Genomic DNA, 19,923 nt, shown 5'->3' with positions numbered 1-19,923 from the left:
CTTTACTCAATGGAGACAAAGCATCCCAGAAATCATCAACCAGCACTGGTAAGCTCTTGCCTGGCAGCATTCCCACATTGTTCTTTGTGTTCAAGGTGTTTTCACACCCTGTTCTGTACAGCTCTGCTTCCTGTAAATCAAAACTGCAAAACAGAGTTTCACTCAGCAAATTGAATGCCTTTGCATATACTGTAAGTGACATTGCAACTACAACTGATCCTGCAAGCTCTTTCTCTTAAAGTTAAGATAATCACCTACATGCAAGTCCAGAAATATTAAGATGTAGATACCAAACCCTTAGGAAGGGTACAGCATACAGCAGCTAAACTAAATTAAAGAGGCTTAAGTTGTTTGATAGTGTGTCATATCTTTGTGAAATTCTAGGTCATGCTTATTAATCGCTCCAGATGTTTTCTCCAGAGGTGATGGATTAAGAGTAGAACCTATACAATGCATATGATGCCAAGCAAAGAACACATACTGTAACCTTCTCCTGAACAAAAAGAAAAGCAGATCTAATGACTGGAAGCCATCACCATCTCAGTTTGACAAAACAAACACAGTGTGAGCTACAATTCAAACCTCAGCATTTCTTTCCATTGTGTAAGGGAATTATTGTGTTTTCTGAGGAAGTCAGTAGCTACACTGAGCCACAAGTTAAAGTCGGGGAAAATGTATTACCCACATGGGCTGCCCACACAGGAAAGAGCTGAGGCTGAGAAGGTGCAAACAAACGTGCTCTGTAGCTCAGGGTGTTTGTGTTCTTTTTTTTTTAAAGATTGTGACACACGATAAAAAGAGGAGCGTATGTTTGCCAAAGACGAATGGTTTTCCTGCAAATGCATGCTTTCATTATTAGTCCACGTATTTTTCTTATGCTATCTGCTGGTCTGACTGGATATACTGGTATATTTACTTGGGAACTCAAGTGCATTTTTTTTCATTGTACACGTTTTTCTTTCATGCGTCTTTGACAATCTCTTCATCTGACAGCTGTAACTAATAAATGTAAACATAATGGTTCTGTAAAGTTCAAGTTCAGGGCAAATAAAAGCACATCAATCTCAGGCAGGTACAATTCCTATGCAATTAAAAAACAAATTTGTGTTCATCGCCCCCATTATGTTTTTTTTTCTTTCTTTTAAAGATGTGTTTAAGCCTTAATAGCATTCAAATGTTCTTTACGTGGAACAAATGTGAGCACATATTGGTTTTGTCTGGTGAACCGCAGTTATTAAATATGGTCATATGTCTCTCTCAGAGTGCGGTGAACTCTCTGAGAGGGATTTTGGAGTTAAAATTATTTGGTCATATAATTTGCAGGTAAGAGCCTTGATTGTGTAACACTGTTTATGTAATAGCCTTCTAATAATCCAGGCTAAATACAGTGATTGATCATTTCACTCATTTGTTTGATGTGCCTTCCAGACTGGAGGGTGTATTAATTATTTTAGATTACTCTATGAAGTGACTCTCCGTTTGTCGTGTCGAAATCCTAAGTACTGGAATCCAAAGCAAGTATACATTTTGTCTTTGTTTTGCTGTATTTGTTTTCTGATCTGAAGGATTTCTTCAGTCCTAATAGCCACAGGAAGCTTTCAGGCTTTTAATTCAAGAGGAAGTCATTTATATCTTGAGTTTAGTAGTACCCACCCACCTGTCAACTGGTCTTTTTCCACTGGAGAGCGATTTTGAGAACAAATCCTTGTCAATTCTTTCCAAGTGGTCCCACAGATGTTTACTTCTTGAAGTAAAATAATAACAGTAGAGGTCCACATTGTGGACTCAAGCTTGGTCACTCTTAAAATACACACACTAAAACCCAGTAAGAATAATTCACAAAACTGAGGAAAAGTTGTAGAAAAACCTTTGAAATCAAAATAAAGTCCACAAATGTTCTAAATGTTGTAAATGGCGTGAAATCTCTGTTGATTATTATTGATTATATATTTTTATTTGTTTTATTCTTTTATCTTACAATCATGTTCAAAGCCCAAAGTCATGTTGGACCCAGTTTTAGCGACAAAGTCAATCGTTACTGTCATATATTTATACCCCAGTGTCACTTTTCACTATTGCACATGGATGTGGGTCAGACTGAGATTCTCATGGCATGAAAACCTAAAGTGAACATGTCACAGATTCACAGCTCTTACATAACTGCATTAAAAAGTGTAAAGCAGCATGGAACAACATTGTTTGTATTGCTGCTAAAATAACATTTAACTTATTGATCATTGCGCTTCGACTTATTTTTACTTTGATTTTAAAACATGTAGTTAGCAAAAATGTAAAATTGAATTTAATCCTGCTCAATTTAAAAGCATTTTCCAAATTTTAAATGTGTAGAAGGCTGGACTTATCAGAACATCGCTTCGAAAATACCGTACGTATTTTCGAAGCGATACGTGCAGTATTTGATTCAAGTTTGAAAAATAGTTCAAGTTTTATTTATTAGAAAGCATGAATCAATCATTGAGTGATTCATTTAATAACTACATGCTGTAGTGCCTGTGGCAGTGGTAAACAGCAAAATAAATGATGGATATAAGTAGAAAATGGCTGCCTCTACTTCCTATGATATAACCAGATGTAAAAAGGTGAATGAATGGTAAAAGATTTTAAACAAAGACCTAATCTGTTGCCCCAGCAGTAGCAAGGGTTGGGGGGTGGAGGGGGCTTGTTGTCATGAGTGTGTTCTGCCATAGCTGACAGAGTACTGGTGGTCCATCTATTGGATTAGAGCAGGGATTTCTCCATGGTATTAATCTGTGAAGACAGCAGGCAACCCGGGCTGGGCTCACTCTGAACTGTTGTGTCTCTCAGCCTCTGGCTGTCTGTCAGCAGGCTGTTTCTACTCCGTTTCTGATTCCCTGAAGCGCACAGGACACGTTACAGCCAATATGAACCTTTTCTGCTTTTCACTGGTAAGACTCTTTTCTTACTTTCTGTGTGTATATTGTGCTCAGAGATGTGTCATGTGCAAAAGTTGTGCTGCAGCTGGGAGGTTGGGGAATAAGGAACATGAGCGTCTGTAAAGCGAACTCCTCTGTTAAAACTTCATGCAGAGTGCGATGTGCGATTAATGGTGAACTTTCACCAGAGCTAGACATGTTAAGGGATCCAACAGTGACTCTAGAGACAACAAAACTGTCCTGGTTTTCATTTGCAGGTAGACGTAATCAAGCTGCAGTAAATACAAAAGTCTGAAGTCAGTTTCTCTTTCTGCTAAGTCCTAGGCTTGGCTGTTTGAGATGTTTTAAATACCACTTTAAGCTCATTTGTTTCCTTTGGCTTACTCCCAGCAGGTGTCTTCATTGTTCTTTACAAATGAAATATTACATGTTTGCACAAACACACAACCCCGTGTTTGTGTATCTAGGTGAGGTCTTTATGTGTGGCTCTTAAAGGAGAGAGAAAACACCAAGAAATCTTTCTCTAGTTAAAGCACATCCATCATACGATCTCTGCAGTTGTCCAGCTGTCATGGTGCAAACTGATGAAAGACTTGCACTGATTGATCTTTTCGTTTTGTCACTAAAGTGTAATGCATGTAAAAGGGAAACCGAAACAAAATTTAGGACACAGAAAAAAGAAAACCCTCAAAAATGTAAACAAAACAGTTGATGTTTCTATTCCACTAATAAAAAATCACTGTGCAGACAGGACAAGCTGAACAACAGCATTAGCTATTTGTTCCTAGAAGGAATCCAAACATGGCCAGCAAATTATAATCCATCTGAAATCTGCTTGAAGGAAAGTCAATCCTTCCCTGCATTTATTATTGATAAGCATATTTAAAAATTGCTTTGAGTCTGTTTCATATGCATCACATCCTTAGGGCTACTATTTTAATGCATGGATTTGAAATGCATATTTGTATGTCATGTTCTCACTTTATGGATTATATAAATGTATAACTCCTGTGGGTGTGTGTAGTCAATTTTAGTTTTTAGAGTTGGTAATCTGCCATCAAAGGCATACAAAATCAGCAGTGGATCCCTGAAGCCTGAGCTACATGGTTTTGATGTACATAAAAGGACTTAGAATTTAATCACAAGATTTTTGATATTTACTCTGATGATGATAAACTTACTTTTTGGCAATAGAATTGTCAAAAAGTAAGTAAGTGACAGTCAGACCCTCACAGGAATCAAATACAGACCTAAAAATAAAACTTACCCAAACCTAGAATAGACTTTTTTTCAGTATTTCAACTCACCTACTGAAACAGCAGTCAGAGAATTATGTTGTTTGGATTTGAGATCATTATCTCTTGTCTTTCAAAAGAGTCAACTACTAGCTTCCACGAGAAACTATATTCAATGAAAACATTGATAAAAGTTTTCAATTACAACAAATCATATCTGAGATTTTTATGAGCATTTCTCAACATAGATTGTCCAAATATTTAAGAACCAGGGGAAAAAAGGTGCTAAGGGTTCAATACAAGAATCCAAAATAGTTTCCTTGAACAGGAGGCTGGGATGAAATGGGAAAATAAGTTGGTGGTGATGCAATGACTTGGCACTGTCATCCAGGTGAGTTTTATTCCACTGTGAATGAGGGGTTAACAAGAGTTACTGGTTTATGTTGCATTGTGTGTAGTATTGCCAAGGCAGTTATTGTTACAGCTCCTGAGTCCTTCGGGGACAATAAAATGTGATTTGATTTGATTTTCAAGTCATCCATTACAAGCTTCCAAACACAGAAATGTATCAGATTCCACAGTCTAGAAACCATGTTTGCGAAAATAAATGCTTTCTTCTCTTGTATGTCCACCTGTCATCAGGAGGGGTCTATGGACAGCCTGTACGAGGCAGTGCAGAGCTCCACCGACGGCCCGGCCCCGCCCATCCCTAGCCGCTCGTCCAGTCGCTCCTGCAGCCGCTCCTGCAGTCCAGCAGTGCTCCTGGATGACAACATGAGGTGGAGAGGCTCTGGAAGGTCTATATCCATGGTGAGCGGGGACATTTTTCACTGAGGCCTCAAACGTGTCTGCAGCAGGACTGGTGGACGCAGTTGGTCAGTGCTGCAGTTAAATCTGTGAATTACTGGCTTTTGTAAAGTCCCAGGATGTTTCAGTGAAATAAAGCTGATTATGAAATGACCAACATATTGCTACAGAGGTCAGATCCTTTTTAATGTATAAATTAAGTTTGTAAATCAAGCACTCCTCATGTCCATTTAATTGATCCTTACAGACTGCATGGAGAATAATTAATTGACCAATTCAGTACAAACTTCATAAAGGTTTTTGTTGAAAAGTAACTTTTAAACACTGAAGCGCTTCTTTTTCATTCAGGATATGCCGCAGACACATGGGGCCAACTCCAACAAAAGGGACAGAAGGTAAACTCATCAAAATAAGCGAGCTACGTGCTTTTTTTTTAAATATCTTGAATTTAATTTCTAATATTTATATCATTCCAAAATACACAGGAAATGGAATTGGATTAAAACAATTATACTCCACGAGTCTTTTTGAATGCACATGTCAGTCAGTCCAAAAAGGCCCTCCCTGCAAGTGAAAGGGCCTTCTCATTAAGAAATAATAGGGCTTGAGATGCTCCCTGTTTATTTTCACTGAGGACTTAATTCTGTAAATCCTCTGTGTAGCAAAAACAGATCAGATCCTCAGCAGGGCTCCTCCTCTCCATCACTTCATTCTCTCCATTTGAAGCATAGTCCCACTTTAACATGAGGGATTGACGCACAGTTGGAAGCTTAATATTTTTTTCATTTCTTTTTCTATTCAGCTTCACAGGAAGCTTTTGCCTCTTTTTTTTTTTAGAAGAAAGGTCCTGCAGATTGTCTTGCCAGCAGGAGGTAGATTATGGGGCTTTGGGCCAGTTGAACTAAGCTTATTCAAGGTCCCGGTTGCCACATTACCTTTACTTCCTTTGGCTCTGGTTTACTCTGTTCTCACAGTGCCGTCTCTCTGAAAGCATATTCAGTTCAACATCTGAAACAACACGAACATTCCCTCTGGTGACGACGTTTTAAGCTCGTTGTTTTTGTATTTACATGGGTGAGCAATGTAATGTAAAGATATTGCAAAAATCCTCTGAGTTGACGTGCGTAATATTCTGTGTCCTTTCCTTTCAGAACACACATATCAAAGTCCCTGTCAGACAATGAAACACTGGGTGAGTACTGCTTGATGAAATGTTGATCAATTTGAGGGCTGGCAAGAAACCCATTTGGTGCTTTATCTTGATCAGATTATCTAGGAAGCTTTAATGTGTATTCTATTGCTTCCTGTTTTGCTGCGGTATAAAAATAACGTGACACAGAGGCCTATGTTGCTTAGCTACTTTTTAAGATGGGAAAGATAAGAGAACATACCACGCAAGAAAGAAACAGCATATGATAACCCTCCCACAGTCCTAGCGTAGGAAGAGAGAGGCAGATGTGACTGGCGGGCGAAGGTGAAATACACCATCCATGTATAGAGGTTAATATTATTATCAGATTTCTGAACTTTTTCTGCACGTTTCCTCCCCCCACGACCATTTCCTGTCAGAACACTGGAAATAACTACGATTAGTTCCACAAAAACATTTTTAAAAAAAATAAAAATAAAAAATGATGGAAAAATATAGCACTACTGCCCAAACCCCAGCTCATATCTGCTGTCAGAGTAGCAATTAAAACATTTAAAAACAATGACAAACAAGGCTGTATGAGGACCCACTGTCCAGCATGAACAGAGGTCTAAACGGCAGCAGAAAGAGCTTTCTTGAGCGTTTATAAAACACTATTAAACTATTAGATGTTACGTACATGCTGACCGGTTGTTTGAAATGCTTGCCAGAAAGAAAACAATTTCATATGGCAAAGGTGTCAAATTTGCTTAAATGCCACTGGAAGTGTGTAATTTGATCACATGAGATCAAGATTTAACTTTTGAAAACAAATACCCTGCAGTGTCCAGAGTGAAAGAAAGTATGAATATAAGAATCGCTTTATGTCCACTGTTAAATACGGCTGTGGATTTGTGATGCTGTGGGCCTCTTTGTCTCCCACAGGTCCAGGGGTCCTTGTTAGAGTTCAGATCATCCTGAGCTTTTTAAAACACTGGGACCGAAAGCTAAAAATAGGCTACGACTGGATGACTATTTCAGTCTCCAGACCTAAATCCTACGGAAAAGCTGTGATGTGCGCTGAAAAGAATAGAGCATAAAAGAGGACCAACGTCTCTCAAGAGATTTTTAAAGTAGGGCTCTTTGGGCTTCGGATTAAAGAAATGTGATAGGAGAAGACTAAGTACCATCATATCTGTATTAGAGGACATGCAAAGTATTGATAGCAGGGTTACCAATCAGAGCCAATTGTTTATTAAAAAACAATTATTTCTTCTCTGAGATTTCTTTGCAGACTAAATTAATGTAATCAAATTTAAGATTGGAATAAAAAAAAAAATAGTTAAGATTATTCTGTTGGAATAAAAAAAATATGTTTCTTTTAAAGCCTCTAACCTGTCTTTACCAGGGGTGTGGAAAAGTGTGACGGGCTTTAATACATTAATGTCTCTTGTCCAAGCTGAAACCGTACAACGCAGAGTTGTAACCGGTTGTAGTTGAGTCAGGCTGACGCAGCCTCACTTTTCACATCAAATCCCTGGGCTTTGCCTCTGTATGCCGCAGATAACCCCGGCTGTAATGCAGCGTGGCAGCGCGCCAGGAGCCGAGAAGATTTAATCCACATCACCAACAATCACAACGAAGGTAAAAATAAAATGTAGGTTAAGCTCATCCAAGGTGCACTGCAGCATTCATCCGGACTGAAAGCTAGATGTTGGCTTTCAAAAATCATGAAAACAAAACAAAACGATTTCTGTTAACTCTATCTAATATTTGTGGCAAATTATGATAAACTTTTACTGTTGTATTTCATGTTTGTTTATGTTTAACAAATTACTTAGAAAGATGCTAAACAGACACACAACACAGTAAGTTTTTCGTAGTGTACCAAAACGTAAGTCTGTGGTTTCTTGATTTGTAATACCCTGGTTCGTCGGTATTAATCATTTTCAGTGTCTTTCCTGAAAAAGAGTTAACAAATTATTAGCAACACAACATTCAACTAATCCTACTGGTTTTCCATCTTGGAACTAGAACCTAATCTGAGAGTTACGTGCTTCCCAAATCCAAAAAAATGGCCAAGGCTCCAGTTCTTCTTTTTTGAACTTGTATGCTGCTAATGCTTATATTTTCGCCACCTACTGACACAGAACTGGTATTGCAGCTGAACTCCAGTGATTGTGTGTCTTTCTGAAGTTTTAGAAACTTTTCTTTTCAGTTTTCTTCACATCTTTCCACCTCCTGAAGTGAACTCAAAACATTTTGTTTTTTTTAGAGATGAGGAAGCCTAAGCACCGAGCAGACAAAAAGGGAGGAAAAGGAGGACATCATAACGGCACAAAGAAGAAAGAGAAACAACAAACAAATCAGGTGAGCAGAGAAAGCACTGTTGATGCTGATACGGCAGTAATTAATCACAGATCTTTACCGACCCTCGTGCCAGCCTGCTGTGTGGCGTGTCGCTTCGGCTGCTGGGATTGAATGTGCAACCAAAAACCAGTTCAATTCGCATGGACAGGGACTTCCATCTGTTTGTGAGTCAGTTTTCTGAGGCTGATCAGGTTTTAATAGTACTAATGGAAGTGCTGCTCTCACTGTAATGACTTGGACTCGTTGTAGTGATGTGTGTGGGGGTGGTGAAGGTTTAAAGACCTCATACCAGGTCAGACAGTGTCCAGTCTGATTAATGCTCATCATAGGGGGCAAACAAAGCAGATCCTGCCAGGGCTGGATCAGATGCTGTTTTCAGTGCGTCACTAAGAGGCTGCCTGGCTGCACGGATGGCGCTCCGATGCTACTGTTTATGTAACAGCAACACACAAAGACTGACTTAGAATTTGCTGTTTTGCTGAAAGCAAGAGAGCGCAAACACTGCCTCGTGAACAAAAAGACAAGGTGGGATGCTTGAAGGTAACGGGAGTAGATTTTGATTGTTCTGTCATTTCAGAGTGTCCATAGCAACGGAGTGATAACAGAACCCAAATCTGCTGCCAAAAAGAACCAAAAGAACGGAAAGAAACCAGGAGGAAGGAGCGGGAAAGATGTGTCCAAGAAAAGTCACAATAACAGAGGTGAGACATTGTAGAAAAAATGCTTACTAAAGGGTTTTCTCTCTGTGTGTTCTCCATAGACTAAATTGTCCTAAATTCCTGTATGACTCAGCTTCTTTGCTAAAATTTGAGACACCGGAACATGTGCATGCAAGCAGGGTCACTTGAGTTCATGACTTTTAACATGTTACCACATTTTCAGTGGAGAAGGAGTCATCCAGCAAAAGCACAGCAAAAATGACTCATCCAACTGACCATTGCCACATTTCCTCTTTTACTCTTTTGATGTTGCTTGAAGATATGAAGCCGTCCTCCTGAGTCGCCCCTCTGAGATATTTGTGGAAACCTTTAAACTTATGCTTTTCTGATACAGAGTTATCACAGTTTTTTTATTCCCATTTAACTTTTCTATTTTGCAATAGACCAACACTAAATAGTGGCACAACACAGACAACTTTTTTAAATCTTAGAAAACTGTGGTGCATTTTTTTTCAGACACCCTTTGCTCCAATTATGGCTGCAAGTATTTTGCAGCTCATGGAGGAAAGACCTTTCTTCCACTATTGTTCTATATTTAGCTCCATCCATTTTCCAGTCAGCTTTGCTCAGCATCTCCGTTCCACACCATGATGCTGCCACTACCATGTTTCACTTTAGGGATGTTGTGGTTATGGAGTCGTGCCACAGACGAGGTGTCACCTGACAGGACACATTACGTCACTTGTTTGCTTTGTCCAATGAAACACTTTGGTAAACTGTGAGTGGGACTTCTTATGCCTTTGATTAAACAATGAGTTTCCTTGTGACAGTTTTACTTTGAGGCAAAACCTCTGCAGTGCACAGCTGAAACTTGTGAATTGTATAAAATCATGAACCTGGGCTTTGGATCTCTGTAGCTCCTCCAGAGTTACACTAAGGTCTTTTAACACCTTCTCTGATTAATGCTCTTCTTGGATGCCTGGTCTCCTCAGGTGGACGGTCATGTATTTTTTGGGAGTTTTGCAGATGTGTCATATGATGGATTGAATGTAAAAAAAAAAAAAAAAACTGGTGTATTTATAACCTAACTCTGTGATAAACTTCTCCTTAACTTTGTGCTGACGTGTCTGTGGTGCACCTCGTTCTTCATCATACTTTTTTTTTTTTTCACAATTGTTCTTGGGTTTTTCTTTGGCTCGCCTCCTTTTCCAGTGAGTTCCCCACCAAAAACAATGAGCCCACCCTTGGAACCACAGTATTTGGACGTGCCATACACATCTAGACCGGATAGGAGGTTGTACCTGGGCAAATCCTCCACCCTCCCCACCCCGGACAACTCAAACCCGGGCCGCTGTGTGGACATGGTCAGCCTACCTGGAGGAGCGACACCCACCCACCACCAGCGCTGGAGCAACCCAGGGGACAGCAGCCCCGCCTGGGGGACCATGGAGCACACCTGCTGCCGGCCCCTCACGGAGTACCGCGTGCTCCCCCATGAATTTGCTTCCCTGCATGGGAAGGAGTGGGATGAGAAGCAACAAGCGGTGATGGACCAGAATGGAAGCCTAAAACGGAGCTGTCAGCTTCAACCAAAGGTGCCACGGTCTGTCACGGAGGTGGATCTGTCAGAGCCAAATGTAAGCAATAAATTATGTTCTTCAATAAGCTTAAAACAAAATACAGTAAAAAAAGGTCCTGTAAATATTGAGCAAAATATGAAGACAGGCAGAAGGACGTAGTCACATATGATGGTTTGCCACAGTTTCTGCGCAGATTATAGACCACTTCCTCTGCTCTCTGCCTTAACATAATCCAATACTGACTAGAAGAGGTAGTTGCTACCATCCACTGGGGGCTTTATGTTTGGAGGGTTGGGTTAACCCTAACCCTACCCGTCAGAATACCTAGGACCAGTCAAATACATCATAATAGTAGTATGTGATGTGCTGTAGAGCAGAAGATTTTCCACACATAAGGAAAAAAAAAAAACAAAACAGAAAAACTACAGCATTTTGAAATCATGCAAACAACTTAAAGTCTGATATTTCTTTAGATGAGAAAGACATCAGTGTATGTTATTGGAATAGACAAAACTAAGTAGTAAATAATTGTGATGGGGAAGGAAAATGCAAAACTGTTAAAGTTTTCTTTTTCTTTTTTTTTAAAGAAAACTAGAAGATGTTGCATCGTTCTGTGTTTTGCTCCCTGTCCACTGAAACTCCCAAGTAAAATCCAAAGCAATGGTTGTCTTCACAATTCAAATAATTAGTAAGTAGAGAGCTGCTGTGTGTATTTTCAGCTCAAATCCAGCTGTCAAGGTTTGTTGGAGAACATTAAATAAACTGTATCACGAAGGAGCACAGCAGAAATGTCAGGAATAAAGTTGTTAAGCAGAGTTAGGTCATTAAACAATATTATCAAAAAATGTGATGTTTGGCACAAATGGACAGATGAGTGATCTCATTGAATGACAGGAGAGCAAGGAGAGTATGGATGTGCAAAGATTCACAGCTAAAATGGGAGATAATAGGGATGAAATACTCGAAAGAAAACTATAAGATTTCCTCTTTGGAGGACTCCAGTCCTCAAGGGCTACCATCCTGCAACTTTTAGATTCACCTCTGCTCCAAAATGTCTGAATTCCCTCACCAGCATTCATTCCTCTCTGCAGTAGGCTGGAAACGAGCAGTTTATTTGATCCAGGTGTGTTTGAGCAGAGACACATCTAAAAGTTACAGGATGGTAGCCCTCGAGGACTGGAGTTGGTGACCCCTGCACTGAAGAGACGCATTAAAAAATGGGAGAATTTCTTTTAGTCAGGTTAAGGAAATATTTAGCTTTTTTTTTTGGCCAACATACAAAACAAAGTGTGTATTGACACCAAACACTGCACATCTGAACATCCCAACAATGAAACACACTGGTAGCAGCATCATGCTGGAGAACACAGGGGTTGACAACCTGTAGACTGCCTTTCATTTTCCTTCAAAACTATGTGCTACGTTGTCTTCATCTCATAAAATCCCAGTGAAATACATCAAATTTTGAGACTGAAACATCACAAAATGTGAAAAGATGCTATTAGAGTTCAGTATATTCACTTAATGTTACCATATAGGAAATTAATCCATTCTGAATTGAGCATTAACTGTGGATTTTTCTATTGTAATAGTGATTACTTGTTGCTAATACCTTACAATAGTCTAGACAGAGCCAGGAGGCATTGCCCTGGTGAACAGTTGGCGTTTCTCAGAGCACAACCCTCACAGCTGGTCAGAGAGCACGTGCAGGATCCAGCATGTGTCACACAGAGCAGTAGTCAAAGCCTAACATATTGAGGGAGAAACAATCAAAGATGAAAAAAAATGGTCTTACATAGAGATTTAGAGCTGCCTATAGAGCAGCAGGGACACTGGTTCTTAGTAACAGATGGAGCTAAGACAACATTAGGCTTAAAGGTTCAAACTAAAAATCTATTTTTGTGATGGCTTTCATTCTTATTGGGATGTGGCGGAAAAAAATGGTTTTGCTCAGATGCTCTTTCGGATGTAATGTTTTGGCAGGTTTTGAAAATGATCAAATGATTTACCATAAATTTGTTAAAAAGACATTTTTTCTGAGCTTGCATATTTACATCGTTGTTACTAGAGTAACAATTAATTCATGGTGAATTATTATACTTTTAGTTGTGTGTACTAAAGATCTGGAAACATGTTTGGATTGCAGAAAGGTGTGGGAGCACATAACTAAAAACTAAGTGAAAAACAATATAACGCACTCCTCTCCAAAACAGAAGTTTTCCTTCTCGAACTAAGATGAACAACCGTCTCACCACAGAGCCAGGAGTCAGGGAAGTCATAGATTAGAAACCTTAATCTGAATAGCCAGGAGTTCATGGCTGATTGAATTGCAGCGGGATTAGGCAGAGGTTTTGTCTGTTGAATTCTTTTGTGCAAGTGACCAAATGAAACCAGCTGTGGCATAAACACGGCAACAAATCCCCACATGATGGCATCGGAGTGATCACGTTCTCCAGGAAGGCCTTCAGTCTGGTTATTTTATTATTTTGAACCGAACAACTAAAATCAGGATTGAATGTGTAATCGTTTTTTTTTTTTTTTTTCAAGGTAGGATATGCAGCTCGCTTTAAAATCGGTAGCCCAGAGAAACCGGAAAGCGTTTCGACACAGCAGAGTTGCCACTTTGAGCTGTTTCTGTGTCATACCTAAGTGCTTCCTCTAAATTTCTCACCCCACATTAAGAAATGACTGATTACTCCAGCATCATTTACCATCATCTACTTCCCTATTGTTGTTTAAAAAAATGAATTTCTTTAGGAAGAAAAATCCTTATTACACATTTTCTGTTGTATTTTTATTTTTATTTTTCACTGAAATGAGATTGGCAGCAAGGGAATAATCGCATTATACCACAACATGACCAGCAGTGGTTACGTGACTGACATTTACTTAGTGAAATTACTGGCCCAACTCTGTGGATTAACCACAGCAACACAACACCGGTAGCTGACGTGACGCAAGCGCATTCTCATTAAGTTGCCCGAGAAAAAATCAAAAAAAAAAAAAAAAAAAAAAACACTGCAATTAGAAACCCCAAACTGAGCCGTTCCTGGAAGTGGCTGAAAGTGTTTTTTTTTTTTCAAGAAGGCCACAAAATGCACACTTAAGCATTTGTGTTTTTCCCTTTCAAAGCAATACTGCAGCAAGAAACACAGTCAGTTGCCTCACATCCTGTGTTTTGTGAGGAAGTGGCCCAGTCAGCTCATTAGACAGTCAGCCTGAGCGTTAAGTTAACACATCACTGTCAGATCAGTGAGGGAGAGGCAAGAAAAGAGCAGCCAAAACAGCAAGAAAATTTACAAAGCTGAAAATGTTACAAAGAGCAGCGTCTAATGTGTCAGACAAAACAAGGAGCAACAAACCGAAGGTAGGTTTTAAAAAACTAAACATAACTGATGCTGGTGGGACAATTTAATCCTTTAAATTAACTTTGTATCATGTTATTCTTGTCCTAATGAATCAAACCGTAAATTACATGAAATTGTCCCTGATTTGTAGTTTAAAATATGCAAAAAAATAAAAAATAAAAATAAAAAATAGATTCATCCAAACACTAGAATTAAAAATGCGAGTAAAAACAAATTTTCTGTTCATGTAATCGCTGGCAGAGAGCCGCACAAATCTAAGCAGTTTCTGCTACATTAACTCAATCTCCCCGACGGCTGTCTAGGAGCATAGAGCTCATATTTAACCAGGATTTCCACAGGATTAATCATTTATATAATTATTTTTGGTGCTCTGCACAGGGGATGATGTGTGTGTGTATGTGTGTGTGTGTGTGTGTGTTGGGAAGAGGGGTTAGGTTTGGGAGAGATTATAATGACTTTTAGTTTTATGAAAAATTGGGAGTGCCAGAGAAAAGCAAGCTGTGAGTTCTCGTCCAGTTCTGTGCGGATAAAGTAGTGTTGTTTAAATCTGCCAGCGCTGCTTCGTGGAAACATGTAGATAAATGGAAATGATGAAAAAGGGCGAAAGTTTGACATGTTTACTCATGTTATTTGCAAAAGAATAGATGTTTTTGTGTCTTTGCCATAAAATAACCCAGATTCCTCAGTCTTTTGTTAGCAGACAGTGACAGGAAATTTACCCACAAACTGTTCAAGTAAAGTAAAAGTACGTTGTTTTTTTTTTGTTTTGTTTTTTGTCTCTTTTAGCGATCCACAAGCTTCGGCAGGTTTGAGGGTCTCAGACATCACTCATCACAAGCCAAAATTGAGGAAAATGGGACAACTATGGTTGGTGGACAAGCTTGTTTTTTTTGTGCATTCATGTTTTATAACAAACTTCAATTCCATGTTGTGTAATATAACACCAAAACCTTTGTCTTGTGGATACGCTATAGTACTCATATTTTCACAACTTTGAAAATGTGCATTGAAATGGGCTTTTAACTAAAAACAATTATGCATTTTAAAGTAAATTTATAGAGCAGAAAAACAAGTGGTTTACTAAATTCCACCTTTTTTTCTGTCCACCATTAATCTCTTCAGCTCAGAGAAGAGTGCGACAGTCCAGATCCCGTTAGATCAGCTGGATTCGGCAAAAAGATGAAGGAGATCTCGCTGACCATGAGAAGAAAGATGGGCAAAAAGCACGTTAAGTCTCTTTCAGAGGAAACAGTGAGTCTTTTTTTTAAGATGCTTTCTTCACCAACTGGGATAAATCTCTTAACTTTGCATGACAAGCACTTCAGCTGACACAGATAACCAAAAACCCCCCTTTGTACCTGTCACAGCATTTACTGCAGCCCTGTGCTCTTCCTTTATCACATTCATCTAACACAAACCCACATCCTCACACATGACGCTGGCCTGAGCAACAATGCAATTCTGCTTTATACTTTGACCTGTACAGAATTATAAAAAAAACAAAAACAAAACATCTTCCTGCAGTTTCATACTTTGTTCATACTTTGCTGTAGCACAGATTCAGAGATTCAGAGATGCTAAACTTTGAAATTTTAGCATCTCCATCTTTACCTGACCCTGTATGTTGTAGTTTACTCTCATGTCCTTGTTGATTATTATTTTTTTTGCCTTTTTATGTGATCCAGGGGGACGACACAGACAAAGACCCAGAAGCAGAGACAGAGAGCAGCCCAGCAGTTGAGAAAAGCTCTGCAAAGACGAGCAACTCCTTGGAGAGTCTGTACAGCGGCCAGAGCTCCTCCAGTGAGTGTTTACATCCGATCCACACTCAGTGAAGTGTTAAGAACCAGTGCTGTGTATTTATCATTGGTTTACCGGTTCAGGTGGCGTCACCAGCGAGTCCAACGGTTCCAGCCAGAGAGACAGCCTGAAGCTGGAGGAGGACGGCTCCTACCAGGGTCAGTTCTGCGGCCGGGCTCGGGTCCACACCGATTTCGTTCCCAGTCCTTATGACACAGACTCACTGAAACTGAAGGTAACTTCCAGCAAAACCTGACCTGCTAGTAGTGGAGACGTGGACAGAAAATAACTTTTCAACCTTTAATTGGATTTTGTAGGTTGGTGACATCATCCACATCATCAGGAAGCCTCCGATGGGCATCTGGACCGGCATGCTCAACAACAAAGTTGGCAACTTTAAGTTTATCTACGTGGATGTTTTGGCAGAGGAGAAGGAGAAAGAAGAAGAGGAGGAAACTCCAAAGATCAGGGAGCAGAAGCTGTGCAAGAGGCCACGACCCAAAACGCTGCTGGAGTTACTGGAGCGGCTGAACCTGGAGGTGAGGACAGGATCCAGGAGAAATCAATTCCTTTTTGTCAAGTTAGAAATTTAAGCTTTTCAGTAATCAATCAGATTCAAAACTTGATCTCGTAATTCCTGCTTAGTAACTTTCAGTAGCACTTAATATCCTGCAGTAAAATGTTGTTGGCCTCTTCATTAAATATAATTCCAGATTTCTTTGACCCTGAGATTGAATCTTACGTCAACTCTGAGAAAGGCTGAGATCAAAACAGACTTCCACCATAATAAAACAGCTCCAGTCCTAAGAACATCATTACTTTACATTATTTTATGAACCTTCATGCCTTTGTCATGAAGATTATTTACAGAGTCTACATGCATTTACACATGTCTGATGAGAAGTCAGGAATAAAACAGCTGTTTTCTAGCTTTAGCTATTAATTCTATCTAAGAACAATGAATGCTGAATAATGACCTGCTACTTTATGAACCTTTCGTTGAGGGGGTCTGGAACTCAAATCGTCAAGTGCCACTGTTTGGGAACTTTTGGATGCATCCATGTTCCAACACTGCTGAATCAATGGCCGGGCCTTTGCCAAACTTTCTGATATCCCAAAAGAGGTAACTCAACCATTTGGTTTGGTTCAGGTGTGTTGAAGCAGAGATGAATGTAGAAGTTGTGGGAACATTGGCACTTGAGGAATGAAGTTCCAGACCCGTCTTTAGACCAAAGACACATTTATAATGGGTGGGTCAGAATCTTCCTATGAGGAACACATTCTGAGAGATGAACTTGAAAAGAATTTCTAGACTCCAAAATCACTCACAGTGACTTTCCACAAATTGAGAACAGAGCATGCAATCAGTCTTTACAACAACAACAAAAAATTAATAAATATATATGGTGCTTTAAAAGAAATTTATTTTATTTATTTTTACTTTGACCTACTTTCTTGAGAGATCAGAAATATGTTTCATCTTTAGTTCTCAGAATGTGTTTGGCAGTGAGATCACTGGTGTTGCACATCTCCCTCCTTCATTTCCTTTGTGAATAACAACTAACTGTGATGAAAATAAGTGGGACATTTTTGTGATGGTAGCTGATTTTAGACAGCATGCTTCTGCTTTTGGTCAATGCTAGCTGCCTGCTTGCTCAGTTACTCTCAGTTATTCTGAACTGCAGAGAAGTCTATAGGATGAATCTGTAGACTTTTCTGGAAAGTCTCTGTCAATAATTATCCATTTCAAACACGATGAGGGTTTAAAGCTTTATCAAACAGTGATCGCACATGAAGCTGAGAGGTTTTTGAGATTAGAGATCCTTATGTTAGAAGTCCAGGTTAGTTTAACCCTCTCGAACTAGCCATTATCTGGAGCCTTCTGGATTTGCACTAAATATGCAAACAGAGTTGTTGTCTGCTGTGAGATGGAAGCAACGTATAACTTAACCTCACTTTAAAAATAATCCCTCTATTGAATTGTTTTGCTTCAGGAATACGCCTCTGCCCTGTTGCTGAATGGCTACCAGACAGTGGAGGACCTGCTGCACCTACAGGACAAACACCTGATAGAGCTGAACGTCAAGGACCCCGAGCACAGGCGGAAGCTGCTCGCTGCCGCCGACTTCCGCTACGTAGAAGGTCAGCCGCATCCTGAGCAGTCATCCTCTCAATATGACCCAATCTTAAGAAAACAAAGTTACAGAACAGAATCAGCACTAGACTGATCTATTTTAGCCATTGCAGAGACGTTCTCATTACCTTAGAAACTGTTTCAGGATAAGAACTGAAACAATAAGGTTTTTTTTTGTTTGTTTTTTTAACCTGTAGCTGAAACCTGCCTCTGCCTGCGTGCCACTATGCACTTACGGCTCACTAGTGATTTCCTGTCAGTCAAACAGAAAGCGCTCACCAGGACAGAAGGCATTCTTGTAATCTGACATTTCTAAGCAGGAGGGCTGATTATCACGTAGCTCTGAATGAGAACAAAACTTGCACTCGCTTGTGATTCAGAGAACTGCAACATCCACTAGTGGGGGTTGTGCTGCATCCGGCAACTCAGAGAAAATGTGATTGAGAAGCCACTGATTGTTGTTTATTTGTTTGGGTGATAGCGTGAGCCCCAACAGATGGCAGCCGCTGCAGCAGCGACGCTGCCAAGCCTGTTGACGTGGATGAGACGGCACTAATTTAATCAAGCTGCGCTCCATTAGGTTAGCGCTGTGGTCAGGGGGATTAGGAGCTTCTGACAAACCACAGAACTGAGGAATGGTCCCTGCTTGTAGAAGGGGAAAGAGAAAGGAGACGGGGATCTGATGCATTCGTTTGCCTATCAAAAAAAAGCTACCACTGCACTCGGAGGCACATTTTACTCATGAAGAAACGTGTTCCTGTAGCAGAAGTAGATCAAAAGAAATATTAGATATTCACGATCAGTTTCCACTGACTTGCCACAGATGTTATCTTCTTCCATGTAGGCAGAAGCCCTTATCTCTCAACACAGTTTTTCTATTTTTTTATTAAATTTGTTTTTCTTTGCGGCTGCAGGTGATGATACGAGCAATGCAGAGGAGCACAGATCTTCCCACGGCCAGCAGGAGGAAGACAGCGACTGTCCCAGAGACTCAGGCTGCTTCATCCCGTCTGAGTGTTCGGACACTAAGGAGGACACAGAGCACGTCACAGACACAGCGGAGGCATGAGGCGCTTGGCTTATCAGAAGGATTCTGAGAAATTTGGAATATAAAGTCACACTTTTTTCCAATAATTCTGATGAAAAACAATTCTAAAAATCCTCTCAACATGTAATGTTTACACCTTGTGTTCTGACCTGGCGCTTGTGTAATGTGGAGGCGCTTTGAAAGATGAATGAAGAGTGGGTTGCAGAACAGATGTTCAAAGTGTAATCTCATCCTTGTGTTGCATTATGAAGGTAAAGAAGTTACAGTTTATTGATATGAAGTCAGTTATATTTATTACATTCCAAATGATCCAGTGTTTTCGCTCACAGTTGTTTCAAGCCTTTATTTGTCACAGATGAATCACTTTTATATTTCCCATCACATCCAGGCCCAGCCCAGCCCTCGGCATTCAGTCCGTCTATCTTACACAATGTACATAATACGTGTATTATTTTGAGCATGAGTTTGAATGAGAGTGTCTGTTTGTGTATGTGTGAAAGAGTAAACCCTACGCTAAGTACATATGTATTTATCTGTTTTCACAACCTTTTGTAAATAAATCAATAAAACATATACAGTTATAATTTTGTCTTCATTCATTTCACCTAGACCTTTGTTTCTGATTTTTATCCACAATTAATAAAAAAATTGTATTACTATAGAAATAAATGCATTGTATTATTATTATTATTAGTAGTAGTAGTAGTAGTAGTTGTTGTAGAAGGGAAAGAAGAGGTAGAGTGCAAGTTTGCAGGATGTAACATTTTATCCAGTTTAAAAATAATTTCTAAACATTGCTGCATTTAATGGTAAATAGTAAGTCGGATTCCGATTTCGATTAATGGATTTCCACCTTAATATGGAAAAGTTTCCCTTTT

General features: G+C 39.6%; 1 protein-coding gene across 1 annotated transcript; it reads left to right on the top strand.

The window, feature by feature from the left end:
• Positions 1-2,797: 2,797 nt before the first annotated feature.
• samsn1a (SAM domain, SH3 domain and nuclear localisation signals 1a) lies at positions 2,798-19,626 on the top strand. Its single transcript, XM_015060211.1, has 15 exons — positions 2,798-2,927; positions 4,793-4,960; positions 5,306-5,352; positions 6,109-6,149; positions 7,650-7,730; positions 8,362-8,456; positions 9,034-9,157; positions 10,328-10,752; positions 14,850-14,930; positions 15,186-15,314; positions 15,749-15,866; positions 15,947-16,098; positions 16,181-16,402; positions 17,858-18,005; positions 18,912-19,626. Exons 1-15 carry the CDS (start codon positions 2,904-2,906, stop codon positions 19,064-19,066), a joined length of 2,010 nt encoding a protein of 669 aa, XP_014915697.1. The 5' UTR covers positions 2,798-2,903; the 3' UTR covers positions 19,067-19,626.
• The last annotated feature ends 297 nt before the right edge of the window (positions 19,627-19,923 follow it).

Source organism: Poecilia latipinna, unplaced genomic scaffold (assembly GCF_001443285.1).
Source record: "Poecilia latipinna isolate Pla-1442-1.1 unplaced genomic scaffold, P_latipinna-1.0 Scaffold1693, whole genome shotgun sequence".
NCBI lineage: Eukaryota > Metazoa > Chordata > Actinopteri > Cyprinodontiformes > Poeciliidae > Poecilia > Poecilia latipinna.
This window is presented reverse-complemented; position numbering and strand designations above follow the sequence as displayed.

Bases quoted from the DNA above. Each gene is read 5' to 3' on its own strand.
- samsn1a (XM_015060211.1), top strand. From the start codon at position 2,904: ATGAACCTTTTCTGCTTTTCACTG. The intron at 6,150-7,649 runs GTGAGTACTGCT...TGTATGCCGCAG, and splicing joins GTCAGACAATGAAACACTGG to ATAACCCCGGCTGTAATGCA. The intron at 16,403-17,857 runs GTGAGGACAGGA...GTTTTGCTTCAG, and splicing joins TGGAGCGGCTGAACCTGGAG to GAATACGCCTCTGCCCTGTT.